Source organism: Sorex araneus, chromosome 3 (genome assembly GCF_027595985.1).
Source record: "Sorex araneus isolate mSorAra2 chromosome 3, mSorAra2.pri, whole genome shotgun sequence".
NCBI lineage: Eukaryota > Metazoa > Chordata > Mammalia > Eulipotyphla > Soricidae > Sorex > Sorex araneus.
The window spans coordinates 97,179,390-97,198,691 of record NC_073304.1 but is presented as its reverse complement, the minus strand read 5'-3'; the positions used below and the strand labels follow the sequence as shown (position 1 = coordinate 97,198,691).

General features: G+C 42.8%; 1 protein-coding gene across 1 annotated transcript in view; it reads left to right on the top strand.

Moving 5' to 3' along the window:
* The window catches only part of SCAPER (S-phase cyclin A associated protein in the ER), a 363,121-nt gene that overhangs the window by 135,821 nt on the left and 207,998 nt on the right, over positions 1-19,302 (top strand). The window contains exons 21-22 of the mRNA XM_055130600.1: positions 9,837-9,973; positions 17,613-17,678. Of these exons, the coding sequence (XP_054986575.1) occupies positions 9,837-9,973; positions 17,613-17,678 (203 nt within the window). The remainder of the gene's footprint in view (positions 1-9,836; positions 9,974-17,612; positions 17,679-19,302) is intronic.

Genomic DNA, 19,302 nt, shown 5'->3' with positions numbered 1-19,302 from the left:
AATTCAGAGACTTCTTACAGCAATGCACTGGGACTGTGAGCTGGGCTATGTAATTTCTGGCAGAATTTTCCCTGGACTTTATACAGAAATCCAAACATTTATAATTGTCTTAATTGACTTAACATTTGTTAAGTCAAATGTTAATTGACTTAACATTTATAATTGTCAGCAATGTGAAACGGTTCCATTTGAACAGGTCTGACTTGGGGGGGGGGGAACTCCAAATAATAACAGTAAGTTTTTGTTGAAATATTGAAGGTTTTTAATGTAGCAGCCACCTCTCGGGACTGTGAACTAAGCAAAAGCCCCACGCTGGCCGACTCGGCGTGGCGTACACCATACTATGAGGCGCAGGAAGGGGGATGAGGAGGAAAAAGAAAAATAAAAAGGGAAAAGGAAAAAGGAAAAAAAATAAAGAGAGAGAGAGAGAGAGTTATGTACTTGTAGCAGTGGGGCTACATATCTCTTCATTTCCAGCAATGAAAAACTAATTATCAAATGTAGTAGGTCTGTCTCTCTTGGTTGGAAACTCCAACAACTATAGTGAGTTTTGTGTTGAATTATGGAATGTAATCAAGGTAAAGAAAAAATGAAGTGAAATTCATTAGTTATACAGTAGGGGGTAGAGGGTGGGGGTGGGGGGTATACTGGGGTTTCTGGTGGTGGAATATGGGCACTGGTGAAGGGATGGGTGTTTGAATATTGTATAACTGACATATAAACCTGAGAACTTTGTAATTTTCCACATGGTGATTTAATAAAAAGTTTAAAAAAAATTATGTTATGGGCTGGAGCGATAGCACAGCGGGTAGGGCGTTTGCCTTGCACGCGGCCGATCCGGGTTCGAATCCCAGCATCCCATATGGTCCCCTGAGCACCGCCAGGGGTAATTCCTGAGTGCAGAGCCAGGAGTAAACCCTGTGCATCACCAGGTGTGACCCAAAAAGCAAAATAAATAAATAAATAAATAAATAAAAATAAAATTATGTTATTAGACAAGTACAGATAATTGATACATCCTCTTGATTAACTGCCTCCTTTATTGTTAGGGAAATAACTTACTACTAAGTATTTTTTTAAACCTTGTCTTGATTTATATAGCCACTCCAGTTTTCTTTTATCTAGTTATGATGTGGTATATCATTTTCTGTACTTGCACTCGAAACCTATGGATTTGTATTTTCATATGTGTCCTCAAACATTTAAAAGTTAATCTAGCTCAAAAGAATATTTTATCTGAGTTTGATGGGAAGCTGCGAACTCTCTCAAACCTTTGTCACTGGGGCAAGTCAGAGTCATTTACAGTAGAGGAGCCCTACCCAGCTCCTCTCTATCCAAAGGGTGATATTATTTGGCTACGTGGTAATACTGTTACTGGGCTACTGTTGAAATGATTTCCAGCTGTATTCAACCTTGCTGCATTTGAGATTGGAGGAGTTTGAGAAAATGTGTGGTGTTGTTTTTATTTTCTTTTGCTTTTTGTGTCACACCCGGTGATGTATACGGGTGACTCCTGGTTTTTGCACTCAGGAATTACTCCTAGCGGTGCTCAGGGCGCCATATGGGATGCTGGGAATTGAACCCGGGTCGACCGCATGGAAGGCAAACGCCCTACCCGCTGTGCTATCGCTCCAGCCCCCAAGAAAATGTGTTTTAATGCAAGGTGTGGTTAGCCCACCTGACCCATTCTCTGTTGCAGTTTAGAGCTCCGACCATTCTCTGTCATCACAACATGATAAATTAATAAGCTTGTTGAACTCTGGACTTTTCCTGGAGTCATCTGTTAAACCTCAGATTAGATCAGAAATGAACATTGGAATTAAAAAAAAAAAGAGGAAGAAGAAAAAAAAGGGGGGGGGGAAAGTCTTTACCTCATTTATCATCTCCGCTACCAGAAAATTGATGGAATATTTGTAATTGTCCCTAAGTGGCAGTGGACAGATGGTGGCTTCTCATCCTTATCAGAAGATGGCTTTTTCTTTTACACATGGTGTCTGTTTCAGAGCATGTCATGAGCTTCATTTTCTTCAGCTGTCACTTTAAGCAGTATAATATAAAAGTGTAATGGATAAAGACATCAGTGTATCCTCTACCTGTAGGTCGAGACCTGGGCAGAGTAGAATCTTTTGTGTAATTTAAATAGCCTCTCAAGTTTCAAAACTTTCTCATTTTCTTGTGTGCATAAATGTTTGAAAAGATACTGCCCCAGAAGATACTGTTTTGATACAAGGCATTGCATTGGATGTTTTTCCCAGTTTGACTGTTTGACAAAAGGCACATAGAAGTAAATATAAATAAACTCCAATTTTCTATTTTAAAGTCTGTTCCTGAGCATCGGCTTGTAATCTCTGCTGCAGGCTGGACCCCAGAGAAATTCAGAGGAATAACCTTACCTGAACCTACTTGCTTCTCTTAAGGCATCTCAATGATTAATTTCAGTTTTACAGCTCTCTAAACATTCACTTAAATATGAACAAACTATTTTCTTATTATGGTGCTTTAATTTTTAAATAGTCTTCGGATAATAGTCCAAGTTTATTTGATTTGGGCTAATGCTGTGCAAGACGTCAGTCATTATAATTCAACTCGCCTTTGAGCTCTTTTCTGTATTCGTCAGCACAGTTTTACGGAGGAGTGATTTTAGCTAAATAATAGTTTACCACAGATTGCTTTGGTCCTTGAGTAAAACTGACAATCAAAAACCATACCTCCTGCTGTTATTGTTGTTATTCAGGGCCCCCAGATCTATACTAGTTAATCACAGGGACCATATGGGGATTGGCCTCAAGTTCTTGCACTTGCTGGCATTGAGTTCTACTGTTTGAACTCTTCAGCTTCACAGCCATACTTGTTCAGTCATTCTCACTGTCACTGTATCACTGTCATCCTGTTGTTCATCAATTTGCTCATGCAGGCAACGGTAACGTCTCCATTGTGAGACTTGTTACTGTTTTTGGCATATCGAATACGCCATGGGTAGTTTGCCAGGCTCTGCCTTGCGGGGGGCGGGGGGATACTCTCAGTAGCTTGCTGGGCTCTCCGAGAGGGACGGAGGAATCGAAGTTAGGCCCTGTACAAGGTAAACGCCCTACCCACTGTGCTATTGCTCCAGTCCATTAAAAATACAAAGTCTAAAATTACCATGTTAATCTTACTCTGAGTAGTCTTTTGTTCCCTTTTTTTTCTTTTTGCTTTTTGGGTCACACCTGGCGATGCACAGGGGTTACTCCTGGATCTGCACTCAGGAATCACCCCTGGCGGTGCTTAGGGGACCATATGGGATGCTGGGAATCGAACCTGGGTCGGCCGCGTGCAAGACAAATGCCCTCCCCACTGTGCTACCGCTCCAACCCCTGTTCCCTCTTTCTTATTTGCTTGGTTTTTTTTTTTTGTTTGTTTGTTTGCTTATTTTTGGTGGGCTACACTTAGTGGTACTCCGGGGTTACTCCTGGCTCTGTGCTCAGGATTCACCCATGGTGGTGCTGGGGGAACCATGTCAGATGCTGGGAATGGAACCTGGATTGACTTCGTGCAAACAAGGCAAACACCTTACCTGCTGTCCTGTCACTGCACCCTCTTACTCATTTGCTTGTAAAGTGAGAAATGCCTCAGAATTGTTTTAGGAATGGAAGAAAACACATTCTATGGTGCGTTTTGTTTTTATTTTCCTTCAAAATTTTATTTTCTTAAAGTACCATGAATTACAAAGTTATTCATAGTTGGGTTTTTGACATACAATGTTCCATCTCCGATCCTGCCACCAGTGTTCCCAGGTTCCCTCTCCTATCTACCCAGCCCAGCCCCAACCTTCCACCTTGACAGGCACCTTTTAAACTTGGTCATTAAAGTTTGGGGTAGGAGTGGTAGCACAGCTAATAGGGCATTTGCCTTGCATGCGGCCAACCCGTGTTCGATTCCTCCGTCCCTCTCGAAGAGCCCGGCAAGCTACCGAGAGTATCCCGCCCGCACAGCAGAGCCTGGCAAGCTACCCAGGGCGTATTCAATATGCCAAAAACAGTAGCAACAAGTCTCACAATGGAGACATTACTGGTGCCCGCTTGAGCAAATCGACAAACAAGGGGACAGCAATGCTACAGTCTACATTAAAGTTTACATTAAAGTTTGGGTCTCATGATTTCAGTGTTGTTGACTCTGTTGTTTTGATATTTAGCTCCATCATTCCTTCACAGCACCAATGTACCTGAATTCCCTTGACCCCAACCCCAGTTGCTTCTCATCATTCTTTGATTCCTGAGCAAATATCACTGGCCTTTAGAAAGTTAAAAAATTCAGGATGAGATTGAGAGAAATTATGGTTTTCTAAATAGTGTGAAAAGTGAATTGCATTCATTGCTTGTTTATTTAGATTGTAGCTTGGCATCCACCCTGCTCTTAAAAGTAAACTTTTGAGGGGCTGGAGCGATAGCACAGCGGATAGGGTGTTTCCCTTGCACGCGGCTGACCTGGGTTCAAATCCCAGCATCCCATATGGTCCCCTGAGCACCCCAGGGGTGATTCCTGAGTGCATGAGCCACGAGTGACCCCTGTGCATTGCTGGGTGTGACCCAAAAAGCAAAAAAAAAAAAAAGTAAACTTTGGACTCCAGAGAAAGAAGTGTCTTGGGCATGACATTGAATTTCTGTAAGGAAAACACTTGAATTTTAAATAAAATACATTTGTATTTCTGTAATGAAACTTTGGTCGTTTTATTTAAGGACAACATATATAAACCCTTTTGGTCTAGGAAGAATAATGTTCTTAAAAATATCAGTTTGTATTATAATCTTATAAGATCCTGGTAAGTAGATTATTCTTTTCAATTTCCAATATTTAAAGAATTGTGTTTATTCTGAGGCATTATCAAAGAGAGCTCTAAAAGTGGCAATTTAACAAAATGATCTTATGCCATTTATTTTTTCTTGCTTAACCTATCTTTGGAACTTTCACATTCTTTCTCAGAGATCATTAACCTACCTATAATGTAATTTTTTCCATGTCTTCTTTAAAAATCAAAGAACTCTAAGAACCTTTAGGAGGAGTCTGATAGAATATCAAGGTCATAAACTCCACTATGAATTATTTCATTTTATATAATAAATTATGCTCAAAAGGCCAGAGATTTTGTCTAGTGTGCCATAAAAGGTAATTAAAAGAATTAGAAGAGTATCAACTTTGATGAGATCATGTCTGTATAGACATTTCTGTATAGGCATTCATTATATGTATTATTAGTATTTCATCTTGTAGTTTTGTTGTTTAAAGGAGAATTCACAGTGGTGAGTTACAATGACTTAATTTGTGTGTGTGAGTGCACATGCACACACATTAGCTATCATTGTTTCACTGAATGTTAGAATTTATTGCTTTATCTTTTCTTTTTTATTAGAGAGAAAACTGAATTCCATAGAAGTTAAGAGTTAGTCTCAGAATTTATCCTAGTGTAGATCTTTTGACTCATGGTAAAGCTGTTTGTACTGGACAAATCTGCTTTAATGACAGAAAGAAAAATCAGTGACTGTTGTGACTATTAATACTTATTTAAAATAACAGCAAGTAGAGTAGCCATCTAAGACATTCCTATGTTGTTAAAGGGGGGCGGACTCTCACTGAACCAAGAAGCTGAATCTTTGACATTATGTCAGAAAAGAAAGATCCAAAGATCTTTGTGAAAGTTATAATTCTGAAATGATAACTTTCGCAGAGTTACTAAGTAAATCATAGATACTGTGTCTCAAAAAGAAATTTTTTCTTTTTCTGTGACATAATACTTGGAATTGTAAGTAGATACAAAAAGATGAGTATATATTACAGTTACACTAACTCTTCTACAAAGCAAGTAAGCAAGCTGTTGAAATTGTAATCTCAGACACATGAATTCTATTTAAATTTACTATTATTTACTGCTAGCATTGATCTCATAGTGACTAAAATATATTCATTTGTGGAAATTCAGTATGGTTATTTTGAGAAAAAATACTTCTGTCTGCTGTTAACACTTTGTTCTAATTATTTCCTGCTCTTCATATATGAATGTAGAAATCATACCACTTGTTTATATATTAACAGAACTGCATAGGTATGAGGCCTGAGGCTTTTTATTAATCATTTTACAATGAATGAGTTTTGTTTACAATGAATGTATTAGTATTACTATTATTTAAAATTAATCAGGTCTATGTCTCATTAAGCCTTCTTTGATAAAAAGATCTGGTCAGTCTGTGTATATTGTGTGTGTGTGTGTTTGTGTCTGTGTGTATATATGCATCTTTATGTCCATTGTACACACTCACTATACTTAATAGCACTATAAGAAATAGCCCAGGCACCTGGCAGTAGTTGTATAGTGATGGAGAGGTGGTATATGCTCATAGTAAAATACTGTTCAATCATAGAAAAGGTGTCATCTTGCCATTTACAACAACATGGATGAACCCTAAGGGAATTTAATGCTAAGTGAAATGATTCCGAATGAGAAAAGATGACAAATCTGGTATCTTTCACTCCCTTGCAGAATACAAGAAATCCAGTTACCAGACAGAAGGAGTCCAGATACTCTGACGACAGGGGCTGGTTAGCAGCTGACGATGTGGGACCATGAAGAAGGGTGGGGATGCCTGGAGGTGGATGCTAATAACTGACACTTGCTGGTGGACGTGGTGTGACACAGACAATGGCCAGAGTTAGAAACCGCTCACCCCAAACCCATACAGCATCGTAAACCAGTATTTCCTCGATAATAGACAGGGCTCAAGTTAATTGGCGGCTGCAGTGGAGGAAGTAAATTGAGCCTCCCCAAGAAACGTGCTGGCAGCTCTGCTTTCTTGGAGCTGGTTAGAATGACAATCCAAATGCCCCTCCTCCGAGTCTCTACCTCACAGGCACCCCTGCCAGAAGAGCTAGAAGGTCCCCGCTGAGAGCGATCTTGGGGCTGCATGTCCAGCATTCGGGGTTTCCGGCAGTTCTGGGGTGTCCGTGGACCCGGGCAGGCAGCACCTCCCATTCCTTACTCTGATCTGTCCCCACAGTATTCCAGCCCATGAGCCTGGGAAGGTCTTCCTGATTTCCACCCTCTAACTGGTGGCTTTAGATTCTTGCTCTGCCTGAGTCCCAGAACCCAATGTGTAGGCTCTGATCTGCGGTGATAGTTTTACTAAAAACAGCGAGGAACCAACCAGCGTAGAGCTGGAAGACACGGCGACCTCACTTCCTTGGGCTTCATGTATTGCCTGTGTAATTGTGGCTCCGATCCCCCAGACTGGGGCTTTTCACATCCCACTGCCCCACAGCCATATGGTCTTGCCAGCCAGTCTACTTATCATTGAATTAAATATCGGGCAAAAATGAAAGAGACATCATTTAACATTTTTTTTTCTTTTTGGGTCACACCTAGTGATGCTCAGGGGTTACTCCTGGCTTTGCACTCAGGAATTACTACCTGGCGGTGCTTGGGGGACCATATGCCAGGGATCGAACCCGGGTCGGCCGCGTGCAAGGCAAACGCCCTACCCGCTGTGCTGTCGCTCCAGTTCTTTGCTTGGGTAGGTCTATAATTTGAAAAGTTTAATGATGCACACAATTTTCTATTTTTCCGCTGTGTCTCCTAAGGTAATAAACACACATAGAAGATAAACATGACAAATAAATCAGACAAAACAAACTCCTGCATTACAAGAACAAAGTGGTAGTTACCAGAGGTGAAGGCAGTGAGTGTGTGGGCTGAACTGGATAAAGGGGATATTTGGTGATGGGTAGAAACTAGAGTTTTGGTAGTAATCACAATGTCATATATACAGATGTCAGACTACAGTGCGGAACCTCTGAAAAATGCTGTGTCTCGTGTCATTGTTGCTTAAATAATTAAAGATAAAATTGTGTGTCTCCCTAGTCATACCGCCTGGTGTCAAGTTTTAACCTCTGTTATTTCATCATGTGCTATGCTGCTCATGTAATTTTGGCTTTCTCACTTTGAGCAGGCTCTTTGTCTATTTTTTTTCATAGCTAATTGTGAATAATAGAAAATAATTTTTAAAATAATATCCCAAGAACCCTCATCCAAGTGAATGATGATAGATCAAATACTTAGTTCAATTTATGTTGCACTAAAAATTGGGAGCCCCATTTTTCTGTTGTCCCCAAACCCGCCACCGTGTCAGCGACCCTTCTACCCATGAAGCCAGTTTTCCTCCTTCTTCCCACCTCACCTCCTTCACAAATTCATTCAATGTTTTTTTTTTTTTTTTTTTTTTTTACTTATTACAGCTTGGGAGTTTGGGAGGATTGGAGTGATAGCACAGCGGGTAGGGCGTTTGCCTTGCATGTGGCCGACCTGGGTTCGATTCCTCTATCCCTCTCAGAGAGCCCAGCCAGCTACCGAGAGTATCCCACCTGCACAGCAGAGCCTGGCAAGCAACCTGTGGTATTTTCGATATGCCAAAAACAGTAACAACAAGTCTCACAATGGAGCCGTTACTGGTGCCCACTCAAGCAAATCAATGAGCAAAGGGATGACATGACAGTGATAAATTTATTAATTAATATTTATTACTAATTTTATTAATTTATTCGTCCCAGCCCCGAGATTTTAGTAGCCTCTTCTTACTCATCCTTCCCAACAGTGCCGTATTCGATGAACAATGGGTTGACAGTGATGCAGTGATACAGTGATTAATAATTAATATCCATCATATTGTTGTAAATTTGCTGTTTCTTGTGAAGATGAGAACCTGCCTTAGTACAAGCCACTCAGCATTGTTAACTGTAGTCTCTGGTGTACATTATACTCCCAGGCAGGGTGGTGGTTCTAGCTCTTGGGTAGGAGAGGCGGAAAGTGAGGGCAAGTGTGTGTCCTCAGGCCAGATGAAGCCTCTGCTGCCGGTTACCACAGCCGCTGTCTCATCTATTTTCTGGATTGCCCCTTTCCTTGCTCCTTTCTGCCACTTTTCCTCAACTGCAAGTCCCAATTCCCAAATTCTCACATCATCTATATTTGTATATTCCTGTCAGTTCATCCTTGAGGGGGTCGGATATATAGTGCTTTTTTTTTTGGGGGGGTGGGGGTGGGGGCAGATGGGGGCTGCACAGCCGGCAGAGCGCAGGGTTTGCTCCTGGCTCTTTGCTCAGAGATTATCCTAGTGGTGCTCAGGGGACCACGTGTGGTGCTGAGGATGAAACCCAGGTCAGCAGCGTGCGAGACAAGCGCCCTGCGCGCTGTACTATCTCCCCGGCCCTGCTTCTTCTCTCTGTTGTTGTTGTTGTGTTGTTGTTTTGGGACACACTCAGCTGTGCTCAGGGCTCTCTCCTGGCTCCGTACTTATGGTTCGTTCCTGGTCTTGGTGGGACCAATCGGGGGTGCCCAGTATCGAACTTGGATTGGCTCTGTGTAAGACTGCACGTAAGGCCTTAGGCCCTAATGCTTCTTCCTTCAAAATTTTCCTCCTTTACACCCAGTGGCAATGGTCTCTGTTCCTCTCTGAGTTCGTGACGCTTTCCAACTCTGCAATTGGCACATACTGCCCTGTCATAATTGCCGTTCTAGACTCGTGTTTATCTTTTACCTCTCCTACTAGAGTGGTAGGTTGAAGCGGACAGGTATTATATGCCTGTATCCTTAAGCATTTAGCTTAGCATATTTAAGGTAGGTCCAGTGAGGGCTTGCTGAGTCTATTAGAAGCTTGAGTTGTTGCCATTAGTTTATTGTTTCTCGGGATCACATGGAAACCAGTATTTTGTGATGACTGCTCTCAGTTTCATCAGTATGACCTTTCATATTCCCTGGAGTCTATTCTTTGCTATTTTTTTTTAAAAAATCATTATTATGTCCTTTGTTTATCCTTCAGGAACATCTTTCCTTAAAGAAGTATGTTATTGACATCGTGGTCGAGACTGCAGCTCCACCAGAGCCCTCGAGAGATGGAGAAGAGCGGCAGAAAAACAAAAAACGAGCCAAAAAGATAAAGGCCCGGATGAACTCCAGGTACCATAAGTTTCCCCTTCTCAATATAACACCAAAAAATACCTCTCACATGGTGTATCCTTCTTGAATGTAAAAACCCTGGTCCCCACAACCCCTCCCCCAAAAAAGGTTTAAAGTTGTTCGCATCAAGAAATCCTTGAAAATAACACTGATGAGTCTAATTTATGACCACTTTCTTTGATTGAGAAGGAAAACTGCATATTGATCTGAAGCCCTGGCTTTCACCTGTTAAGAGCTCTTCTTATAATTGGCTGCCCAGGCCCTGCCAAACTGGCGCCCCCTCCAGCCTACCATAGTATGTTTAAGTATGTGTAAACCAAGCCTATTTTTCTTTCCAGCTATTGATTTTTAAATGAAGTATCAAAGAAAATCAATAGCAATCAACAAATAGAGGTCTGCCGGCGGCAGCACCCAGCCCCGTGACTAGATTTAATCAATTTGGCGGCCTGTCACAACAAGAAAAAGTTTAAGAAATATCTGGGGCTGGAGAGCGAGTGGTGAGACCTGTAGTTTATCATCAGCCTCCGGGTGGCATCTGCGGATCCGACGGGCCCCGTGGCACATCATCACTTCACGGGCTCGAGCGCCTTCTGATGACTGATGAGGCTTTTATCAGGACCTCGAGAGCCTTCTTCCTAGATCATTCCGGGCCCGTGGCGGGAAGGGCAGTCCAGAGTATGTGCAGCCCCAATATTTTTTGTTGTCTTGAAAAGACCATGAAGCTGGATCCTGGGAATCACAGGAAGAGAAGTGTCAGAGAGTGGCGAGTGTCCTGTAACTCCAGGGTCAAGTTTGGGGCAGTGGCCGGCAGAGCAGGTACCGTTTCCTGCTAGGAAAGCAGGGTACACTCACTCCAAAGTGCTCGTTCAGGTCAAGAAGAATGAGGCTTACTTCCATGTCATTTTGTGGGTTTTTGATTTGTTTTGTTTGTTTCGGGGTTATACCTAGAGATAGCACAGCAGGTAGGGCATTTGCCTTGCACGTGGCCGACCCGGATTTGATTCCTTTGTCCCTCTCGGAGAGCCTGGCAAGCTACCAAGAGTATCCTGCCCGCATGGCAGAGCCTGGCAAGCTCCGCATGGCGTATTCTATATGCCAAACACAGTAACAACAAGTCTCACAATGGAGACATTACTGGTGCCCGCTTGAGCAAATCGATGAACAACAGGATGAGAGTGCTAGCCAGAGATGCTCAGGGTATGGCCCCAGGTGCTGGGTCATTCACATGCAAGGCAAACTCCCTACCTGCACTCAGGGATCAATCACTCCTGGTGGTGCTTGGGGAGTGGGAGGGAGACCTGGGTCAGCCATGTGCAAGGCAAGTGCCTTACCTGCTGCGCCATTGCTCTGGCCCCTACTTCCATTTTATTTTTGAAGTCCTGCCAAGTTTCTGAAAATCTTTTCATGGTGTCCTTGGGGGTCTTAGCGACCTTCATTCCAAAAGCAGCATGCTGAGCCCCAACACTGAGGTGCTGAAAGGGAGCCCCTCCGTGGGTCTGTTCTCCGTATGAGCTCCCGCAGGCTGTGGCTTCCGGCGTTCTCTGTGTGCCAGTCACCACCCGTGTTAGATCTTCGGTTTCACTGACACTCTGCAGTCCCCCTGCCCAGACCCCTCCTCATCTCGTCATCTTTGTTTCAGTCAACTCATCACCTTTTCTTTTTCTTTTTCCTTTTCATTTTTTTCTTTCCTCCCCCCCCCCCCCTCTTTTTTTTTTTTTTCCAACTTCTTGAACTCTGGCCCAGAAAGGGGATTTTGTTTGCTTGTTGGGGGCCACGCTGAGCAGTGCTTGGGGCTGACTCCTAGGTCTGGGCTCAAGGGAGCATAAGGGCTGCTGGGTCATTCGCGCGCCAGGCAAACGCCCTGCCCGCCGTCTTATCACTCCAGCTCCTTCAGCTCGCCGCTTGTGTCTGCCGAGCCCTTTCTCCTCTCCCATCTCAGCTCCAGTCTGGCTGCGTGTGTGAACTTTGCACGTTAAGGCCCGTGCTCTGTGCTCGGGGATCGTTCTTGTGGGGCCTGGGGAACCCTGTGGTCTGTGTGCAGGCAACCCAGACTGTCGAGACAGCCCTATTTCATTAATTTTTCAGTGTCAAACCACCCTGTGTCCTCGTTATCGGTTCCACCTGATTGTGATGTGTGATCCTTTTAATGTACTGTTAAATTGGATTTTATGAAGGATCTTTGCTATCGTGTTCAGGGATATTGGTAGAATTTTTATTTTTAGTGATGTTTTAACTTACTTTTCGTATTAGAATAATGTTGGCCTCAGGAAAAGTGCCTGGAAGAATTCCCTTTTCATTATTTTGAAAGATTTGATGATGTGTGATCTCTGAAAGTTTGTTAAACCTTTCCCATCAGGCTCCCGGGACCCAGGCTCCTGTCTGGAGAAACTGTTGGTCGGAAATCGAGACTTTGGATCACTGTTCGGTCTCTTGCCTCAACAGGTTTTCTCTTGTCTCCCCATTCAGTCTGGAAGGTTATAAACTAGTAGTGGGAGATTATTCATAATCTCATCTGATCCTTGGTATTGATTTCTTTGATATCTGTTGCCTTTTGTTTCTGATTCTATTTTTTGTTTGTTTTTTTGGGGGGTTATTTGGCTCACCCAGTGGTGCTCAGGGTATCCTCCTGGCACTGTACTCGGGGATCACTCATGGCAGGACTCAGGAGACTCCTGGGGTTGGCGTCAGCTGTGTGCAAGGCCAGTGCCTGCATGCTGCGCTATAACTTCAGACCTGATTCTGTGTATTTTATTGGGATGGAGCTGGGTCACACCTGGCCATGCTCAATCCTTACTCTTGGCTCTGACTCAGGCATCACTCCTGGCGGTGCTCAGGGCCAGAGGCAGCTGTGTGGAAGGCAAGTGCCTGCATCCCTATACTATCTCTATAGCTCACTGATTCTGTTTTTTAAATTATTTGTTTTTTCTTGAGCCCAGCTAATGGCCATTTTTTTTTTAAAAGATCCAGCTTTTTTTCCCAAGTTGAATCACTGTGAGATATAGTTACAAAGCTTTTATGTTTGAGTTTCAATCTCATGATGATCAAACACCCATCCCTCCATCAGTACATTCCCCACGACCAGCGTCCCCAGTATACCCCCCTTTCCCGCCCTCCCTCTGCTTTCATGGCAGACAATTTTCCCCATACGCTCTCTCTACTTTTGCGCATTATGGTTTGCAGTATAGATTCAGAGCGATGATCACGTTTGGTCCTTTCTCTTTCAGCACACATCTCCCATCCTGACTGATTCCTCCAACCATCATTGTCTTAGTGTACGATCCAGCTCTTAGTTTTATTTTTCTTTGTGCTGTCTTTTAAAAGTAAAAAGTAAAAATTACCTTTTTACCGTTTCAATTGGAGTTGGGGTTGGGTCACTGAAAGCAATGCTCAGGGGGCTATTTCTGACTCTGTTCTCAGGGGTCACACCCAGGGGTGCTGGGGGACCATAGGAAGTCCCAGGGATTGAACCCGGGTCTGTGCATGCAAGGCCAGTGCTTTAACCCCTGTGCTGTAAATTATTACATCTCGAATATAAATGCCATTTTGTCTTCCTGTGTGTGTTCAGGACACTGCATGTGGGAAAAAAGCTTCCACACACAGTCATTAGACAAGTGGTTCATTAGGGCTAAAATCAAAGGCCAAAATGTTTGGCCCAGATACGAGTTAAGGAGGTGGATGGAAGAAAACAAACCTGCTGGATTTCATGGAGGTTCCAGTGAGAGAGAGGGAGCCAGGCAAGAATTGGTGGCAACTCTGGAGAATGCATCTTTACTGTAACATTCTTGACAGCAATAGAGGACACCCATTTAAAACAAAAAGAAGAAGAAGAGGAGGAGGAGGAGGAGAATTTGGCCTTTTGCAGCAACTTGTCTGTGTCTTGAGGACATTCTACTAAGGGAAAATAATCAGAGGACAGTGAATGAGGCATTTATATGTGGAATTTGAAAATGCTGCAGTTAAGGGAAACGGTGAGAGGCAGATCCATGGTCATACGTATGGCCTGGTGGCCATCGTTAGCTGATACAATACCTGGAATAATATAATGCAACATGATCTGAAACTTGAAAGTTGCTAAGACTCTCACCACAGACATGGCCATTGGTCACACAGTGCTGGTTATGAGAGGATCATGGGCGATAATCACTAACCAGTGTAAAGGCAGACCCTCACCTTACATGCGGGTGCTGGTGGGGAGAGAAAGTGCGTGTAAAGACACAGAGATGGTGATGAATGGTTTGGGGGGTCTCAGTGGGATATTCTGGAGGAATTGATAGACAATGATTCTATTTTTCCAATGTTTACATATCCATATCAATTGAAATGTTGAAGGATAAAAGTAGTATTTTCCTGTTGCCTTCTGCCTTATTCTCTGTAGGTATTAAGGTGTACTGCCCCCTGGTGGACATATCCTATCATGACGATTTTTCTACATTTAAAAAAAAGAACACTCAAGATCTTGTCTCCAATGTAGTGTGCAAATTCAGGCATAAAATATAGATGATAATTTCCAAAAATATAAAATTTTTAAAATAAAATAGAATCAAGTTATGAAGCTCCTTGTATGGTTACCAGATTAAATAGATGTTTTGGAAAAGAAGTACTATGAACAGTTAACCAAAGAAATAGCATCAGGAATTAATGATTTGGGAAGATTTGTCATCTGTTTTATGGAGGTGAAGTTATAAGGTTGAGAACTTTGGAGTTATTCTACTAATCCATGTGTCTAGGAAATCAGTATACAATCGTACTATGTCCCTCGCCCGAACGTTTGAAAATCTTGATGGTTTATTATCTAAAAATCATCAGAACTTAATAATAGGCTTTCTGAAAGAATTCTTTTTAGTCTTTCACCAGTTCTCGTATTTTAGTCTTTTGCACCCACAAACTGGCTCTCTCTTTACACTGTTCCTTAAGCTAACTTCCTTGCTCTGCAGCTTTGTTTGCTTTTGTTTCTCGAATATAAATGCCATTTCCTCTTCCTGTGTTGTTCAGATGTCTGTCTGTCTTTCACTCAAGCACATCATACATTTACTTTAGGAAACCTACCACCACATAAGCTAGAAATGAGAGCTCGTGGCCATAGATCTTGTTCGCTTCTACTTTGTAGAATTATGTATGACTGGAGAGATAGCACAGCAGATAGGGCGTTTGTCTTGCACGCAGTCGACCCAGGTTTGATTCCTCCGTTCCTCTCGGAAAGCCCGGCAAATTCCAAGAGTATCCCGCCCGCACGGCAGAGCCTGGCACACTACCCATGGCGTATTCGATATGCCAAAAACAGTAACAACAAGTCTCACAATGGAGACATTACTGGTGCCCGCTGGAGCAAATTGATGACCACCTGGAGGACAGTGCTACAGTGCTACAATGCTGTCATGTCTTCTCCTTACCAAGAATATGTGCTTGAACATACCTATTATGATTTCCCTAAATCCTTGTGGTATATCTTACATCTCTGTGGTCTTCTGTAGTTTTCATAGCGTAGAAAACTCCGGCAATGATTAATTGACAGCTGAGAATAAATGGTGTCAAGGTCCCCATTTTGAGTAATGTGGCTAATACCATCTCAGCTAATAACATGAGTTTGGGGATGGGAGTGTTCACATGGAGAATGGGGTTGGTCCTTCCCAAATATGTGTATTTTGAATATATGTTTTGCTATAACACTCCTTAGCACCCATGAGAGATGGGTTGTGGCACCATATGAAGATTTCAGGACTGGGTGACATGTGACTTTTGGAACAAGGCTTGGGACACATCACACCCTACATTGTTGTTGTTTTCTTTTCATATTTCCTTAGACAGTCCCTTACAGTGACAGAGCCATTATTTCCCCATTTGGTATGCCTTAAGATCTTGGCTGAGAGTGGCGAGCATGCATAGGTTGAAGCAATTCCTACTTTAATGTTTAATTCTAACTTAGGTGTTCCCTTTCTAAGAGTCACCTGTGCTAGTTTGTGTTTTCCTCCTTAGGGCTGTTATGATCTATCACTGTCACTGTCACTGTCATCCCGTTGCTCATCAATTTGCTCGAGCGGGCACCAGTCACGTCTCCATTGTGAGACTTGTTGTTACTGTTTTTGGCATATCAAATACACCATGGGGAGCTTGCCAGACTCTGCATGCGGGCTGGATACTCTCAGTAGCTTGCCGGGCTTTCCAAGAGGGGTGGAGGAATCGAAGAACCGGCTCGGTCCTCATGCAAGGCAAATGCCTTACCCACTGTGCTGTCTCCAGCCTGTTGTGATCTGTAGCATTCACAATTTTTTTTTTTTTTACAAAGAAGCAGTACTTGCTCTTTTTTATTCCTGTCATTACCACCAGCATTGCTAATGTTGACTGATTGTTTGAGACTAGCTTCCTTGGAGTGGCCTTTTAAAATTTAAATTACTTTTACCGGGGCTGGAGAGATAGCACAGAAGGTAAGGCGTTTGCCTTGCACTTTGCCAACCCGGGTTCAAATCCCAGCATCCCATATGGTCCCCTGAGCACGGCCAGGGGTAATTCCTGAGTGCAGAGCCAGGAGTAACCCCTGTGCATCACCAGGTGTGACCCAAAAAGCAAAAAAAAATTACTTTTACCCTTTAAAAGATTGACAGACCAAGGAAATATTAGTGAATATTAGTGAGTAGTAGGGACACGTGCCTCAGATTGGCGGTCTGTTAATGTCTGTGTTAATGGCTCTGTCTCACCTACTGGTTCAAGTCGGATATCTGGCCATTTTTTTACCTACCTCCTTTGAAGTTATTTTTGAACCCAAATGACAGTGTTTTCCCTCATTTTCGCGATATATCATTTTGAGGGCACAATTGGTGATACTCCTGGCTCCGCACTCAGGAACTACTCTTGGTGGTACTCAGGGGACCAGATGGAGTACTGGACATTGAAGCTGGACCGCTGTGTGCAAGGCTAATGCCCTTCCCACTGTACTATCACTACAGCCCCGATTTTTGCACTATATTTCCTCTTAAAGTAGAGTGACATTAAGGAGCGTCACCTCCCTTATAAAAATGTATGGTTTCATATTCTATCCTGGTTTTGACATTTTAGAAAGCAGCGTTATTCTGAACTGGTTTTATAAACTCAACTGTGTTTTATATGAATCTGCTTTCTATGACCCAATAGACATTTTTTGTCATATATATACATATATACATATATACACATGTATATATATATGTATGTATACACACACACACCACATATACACACACACAGATATACCTCTCAGAGAGCCTGGCAAGCTACCGAGCGTATCCCGCCCGCACAGGCAGAGCCTGGCACGCTACCCATGGCATATTCAATATGCCAAAAACAGTAACAATACATCTCATTCCCCTGACCCTGAAAGAGCCTCCAATTGTTGGGAAAGATGAGTAAGGAGAGGCTGCTAAAATCTCAGGGCTGAATGTAATAGAGGCGTTACTGGTGCCCACTCGAGTAAATCAACAAACAATGGGATGACAGTGATACAGTGATGATAGCATCTATAGTAATTTCAAAAGAAACCTAAAAAAATAGTCCAAGTGTTAAAAAGTAGCAGCCCAAATTCTGTGAGGAGAAGATGAAGCTGTGATTTTTATGTGATGAACATGAGCATGGAAATCATTAAAAGCGATAAAACATTTTTTCTTTTCAGGGCCAAGGAATATGAAACTTCAGTGGACACCACAAATTCTGGCTCTGACTCGCCTTATAAAGCAAAGTGAGTATTTTCTCCTCTATTTCAGTTCTTGTTAGTCTCTGCCTGTCACCAGTATATCTGGGTCCTCATTGCCCGGACCCGCCGGTGACAGTTTATGCCCTACACAGTGGTTTCCAACCCATGGCTTGTGGGGCAGACACTGCTGGGGCGTTTGGCTGGCTCTGTCTGGAACTATATGATAGCTTGTTGGTTGTCACAACCTGGGACAATGATGTGCCATCAAGTGCGTGTGGTACTTTTCTTCTTCCTCCACCCCCCACTCCTCCTTTTGGGCATTACAGTTTGCAATACAGATACTGAAAGGTACCTTTTAGTATCTGTATTGCAAAGGTATGCTTGTCCCTTTACCTCCGTTCAGCACTCAGTTCTTGTCAAGAGTGATCCTTTCCAACTGTCCTTGTCATAGTGGTCCCTTTACTGTCCCAACTGCCCTCCCCCTAACCCCCACCACTTCTCGTGGCAAACTTCTAATCATGGACCATTCCTGCCTGGCCTTTGTTTCTACTGACCTCGGGTATTAGTCTCATACTGAGTCCACCTTTTCTCAGACCTGCGTAGTGTGTCGTTGTGTATATGTGCCACAGCCTCTTTTCCACTGACCTGGCATTGGACACAGGTTGCTTCCATGTCTTGGCTGTTGTGCTTAGCGCTCCAATGGACGTCGGTGTGCACAAATCCTGTTTCAATTGAATTATTGTGTGACCTTGGGATAGGTGCCAAAGAGTGGAATTGCTGGGTCATATGATAATTATATTTTTGATTTTTTTTTTCAGGAAGGTAATTGAGGTATGTGCGTAAGTGAATTATCTTCTTCGACATAATACTTTTGTGCGCTAAATAGTCTATAGTTTCAACTGAACATCATTTTTATATGTACTGGGAAACAAAAAAGATGTTTATTTTACCTGCTTTGTTGCAATATTTGCTTCATAGAAAGGAACCTGAAGTAGCTTTAAGGGGGTACTGATATATTAATAAGCAAATAAGTAAATAAAATACAGATATTTTCTGATTCCACTCAAAATTAATGGCCTGGTAACAGCCTGAAGCATTGAACCCCGTAGTTCATTCATACATGTGTGAGTATGAGGTGTCTCCCTAAGAGGGAAAAACAGGGGCTGGAGTGATAGTACAGCAGGGAGGGCGTTTGCCTTGCATGCGACCGACCCAGCTCCTGAGCACCAGTAATTACCAGCAGGAATAATTCTTGAGTGCAGAGCCAAGAGTAAGCCCTGACCATTGTTCAGTGTGACTCAACAAAGCAAAGCGAACAATAAACAATAAAAGGGTAAAGTGGGAGTTTCCTTATTCCCCCAAAATCGATACTGGCAAGGAAGATGAAAGGTATTTGGTATAGGATGTAGTATATATAAATGGACAGTTACCATCTTATATAGTAAACTTCAAAAGGTACTAGCTGAATTTTTAGCACTGTAGCACTGTCCTCCTGTTGTTCATCAATTTGCTCGAGCGGGCACCAGTAACATCTCCATGTTGTTATTGTTTCTGGCATATTGAATATGCCACGGGGAGCTTGCCAGGCTCTGCTGTGTGGGCAGGATATTTTCAAGCTCTTTTATTTAGAACAGACTTACTATGTAGTACAAGTAGAGAGAAACCCACT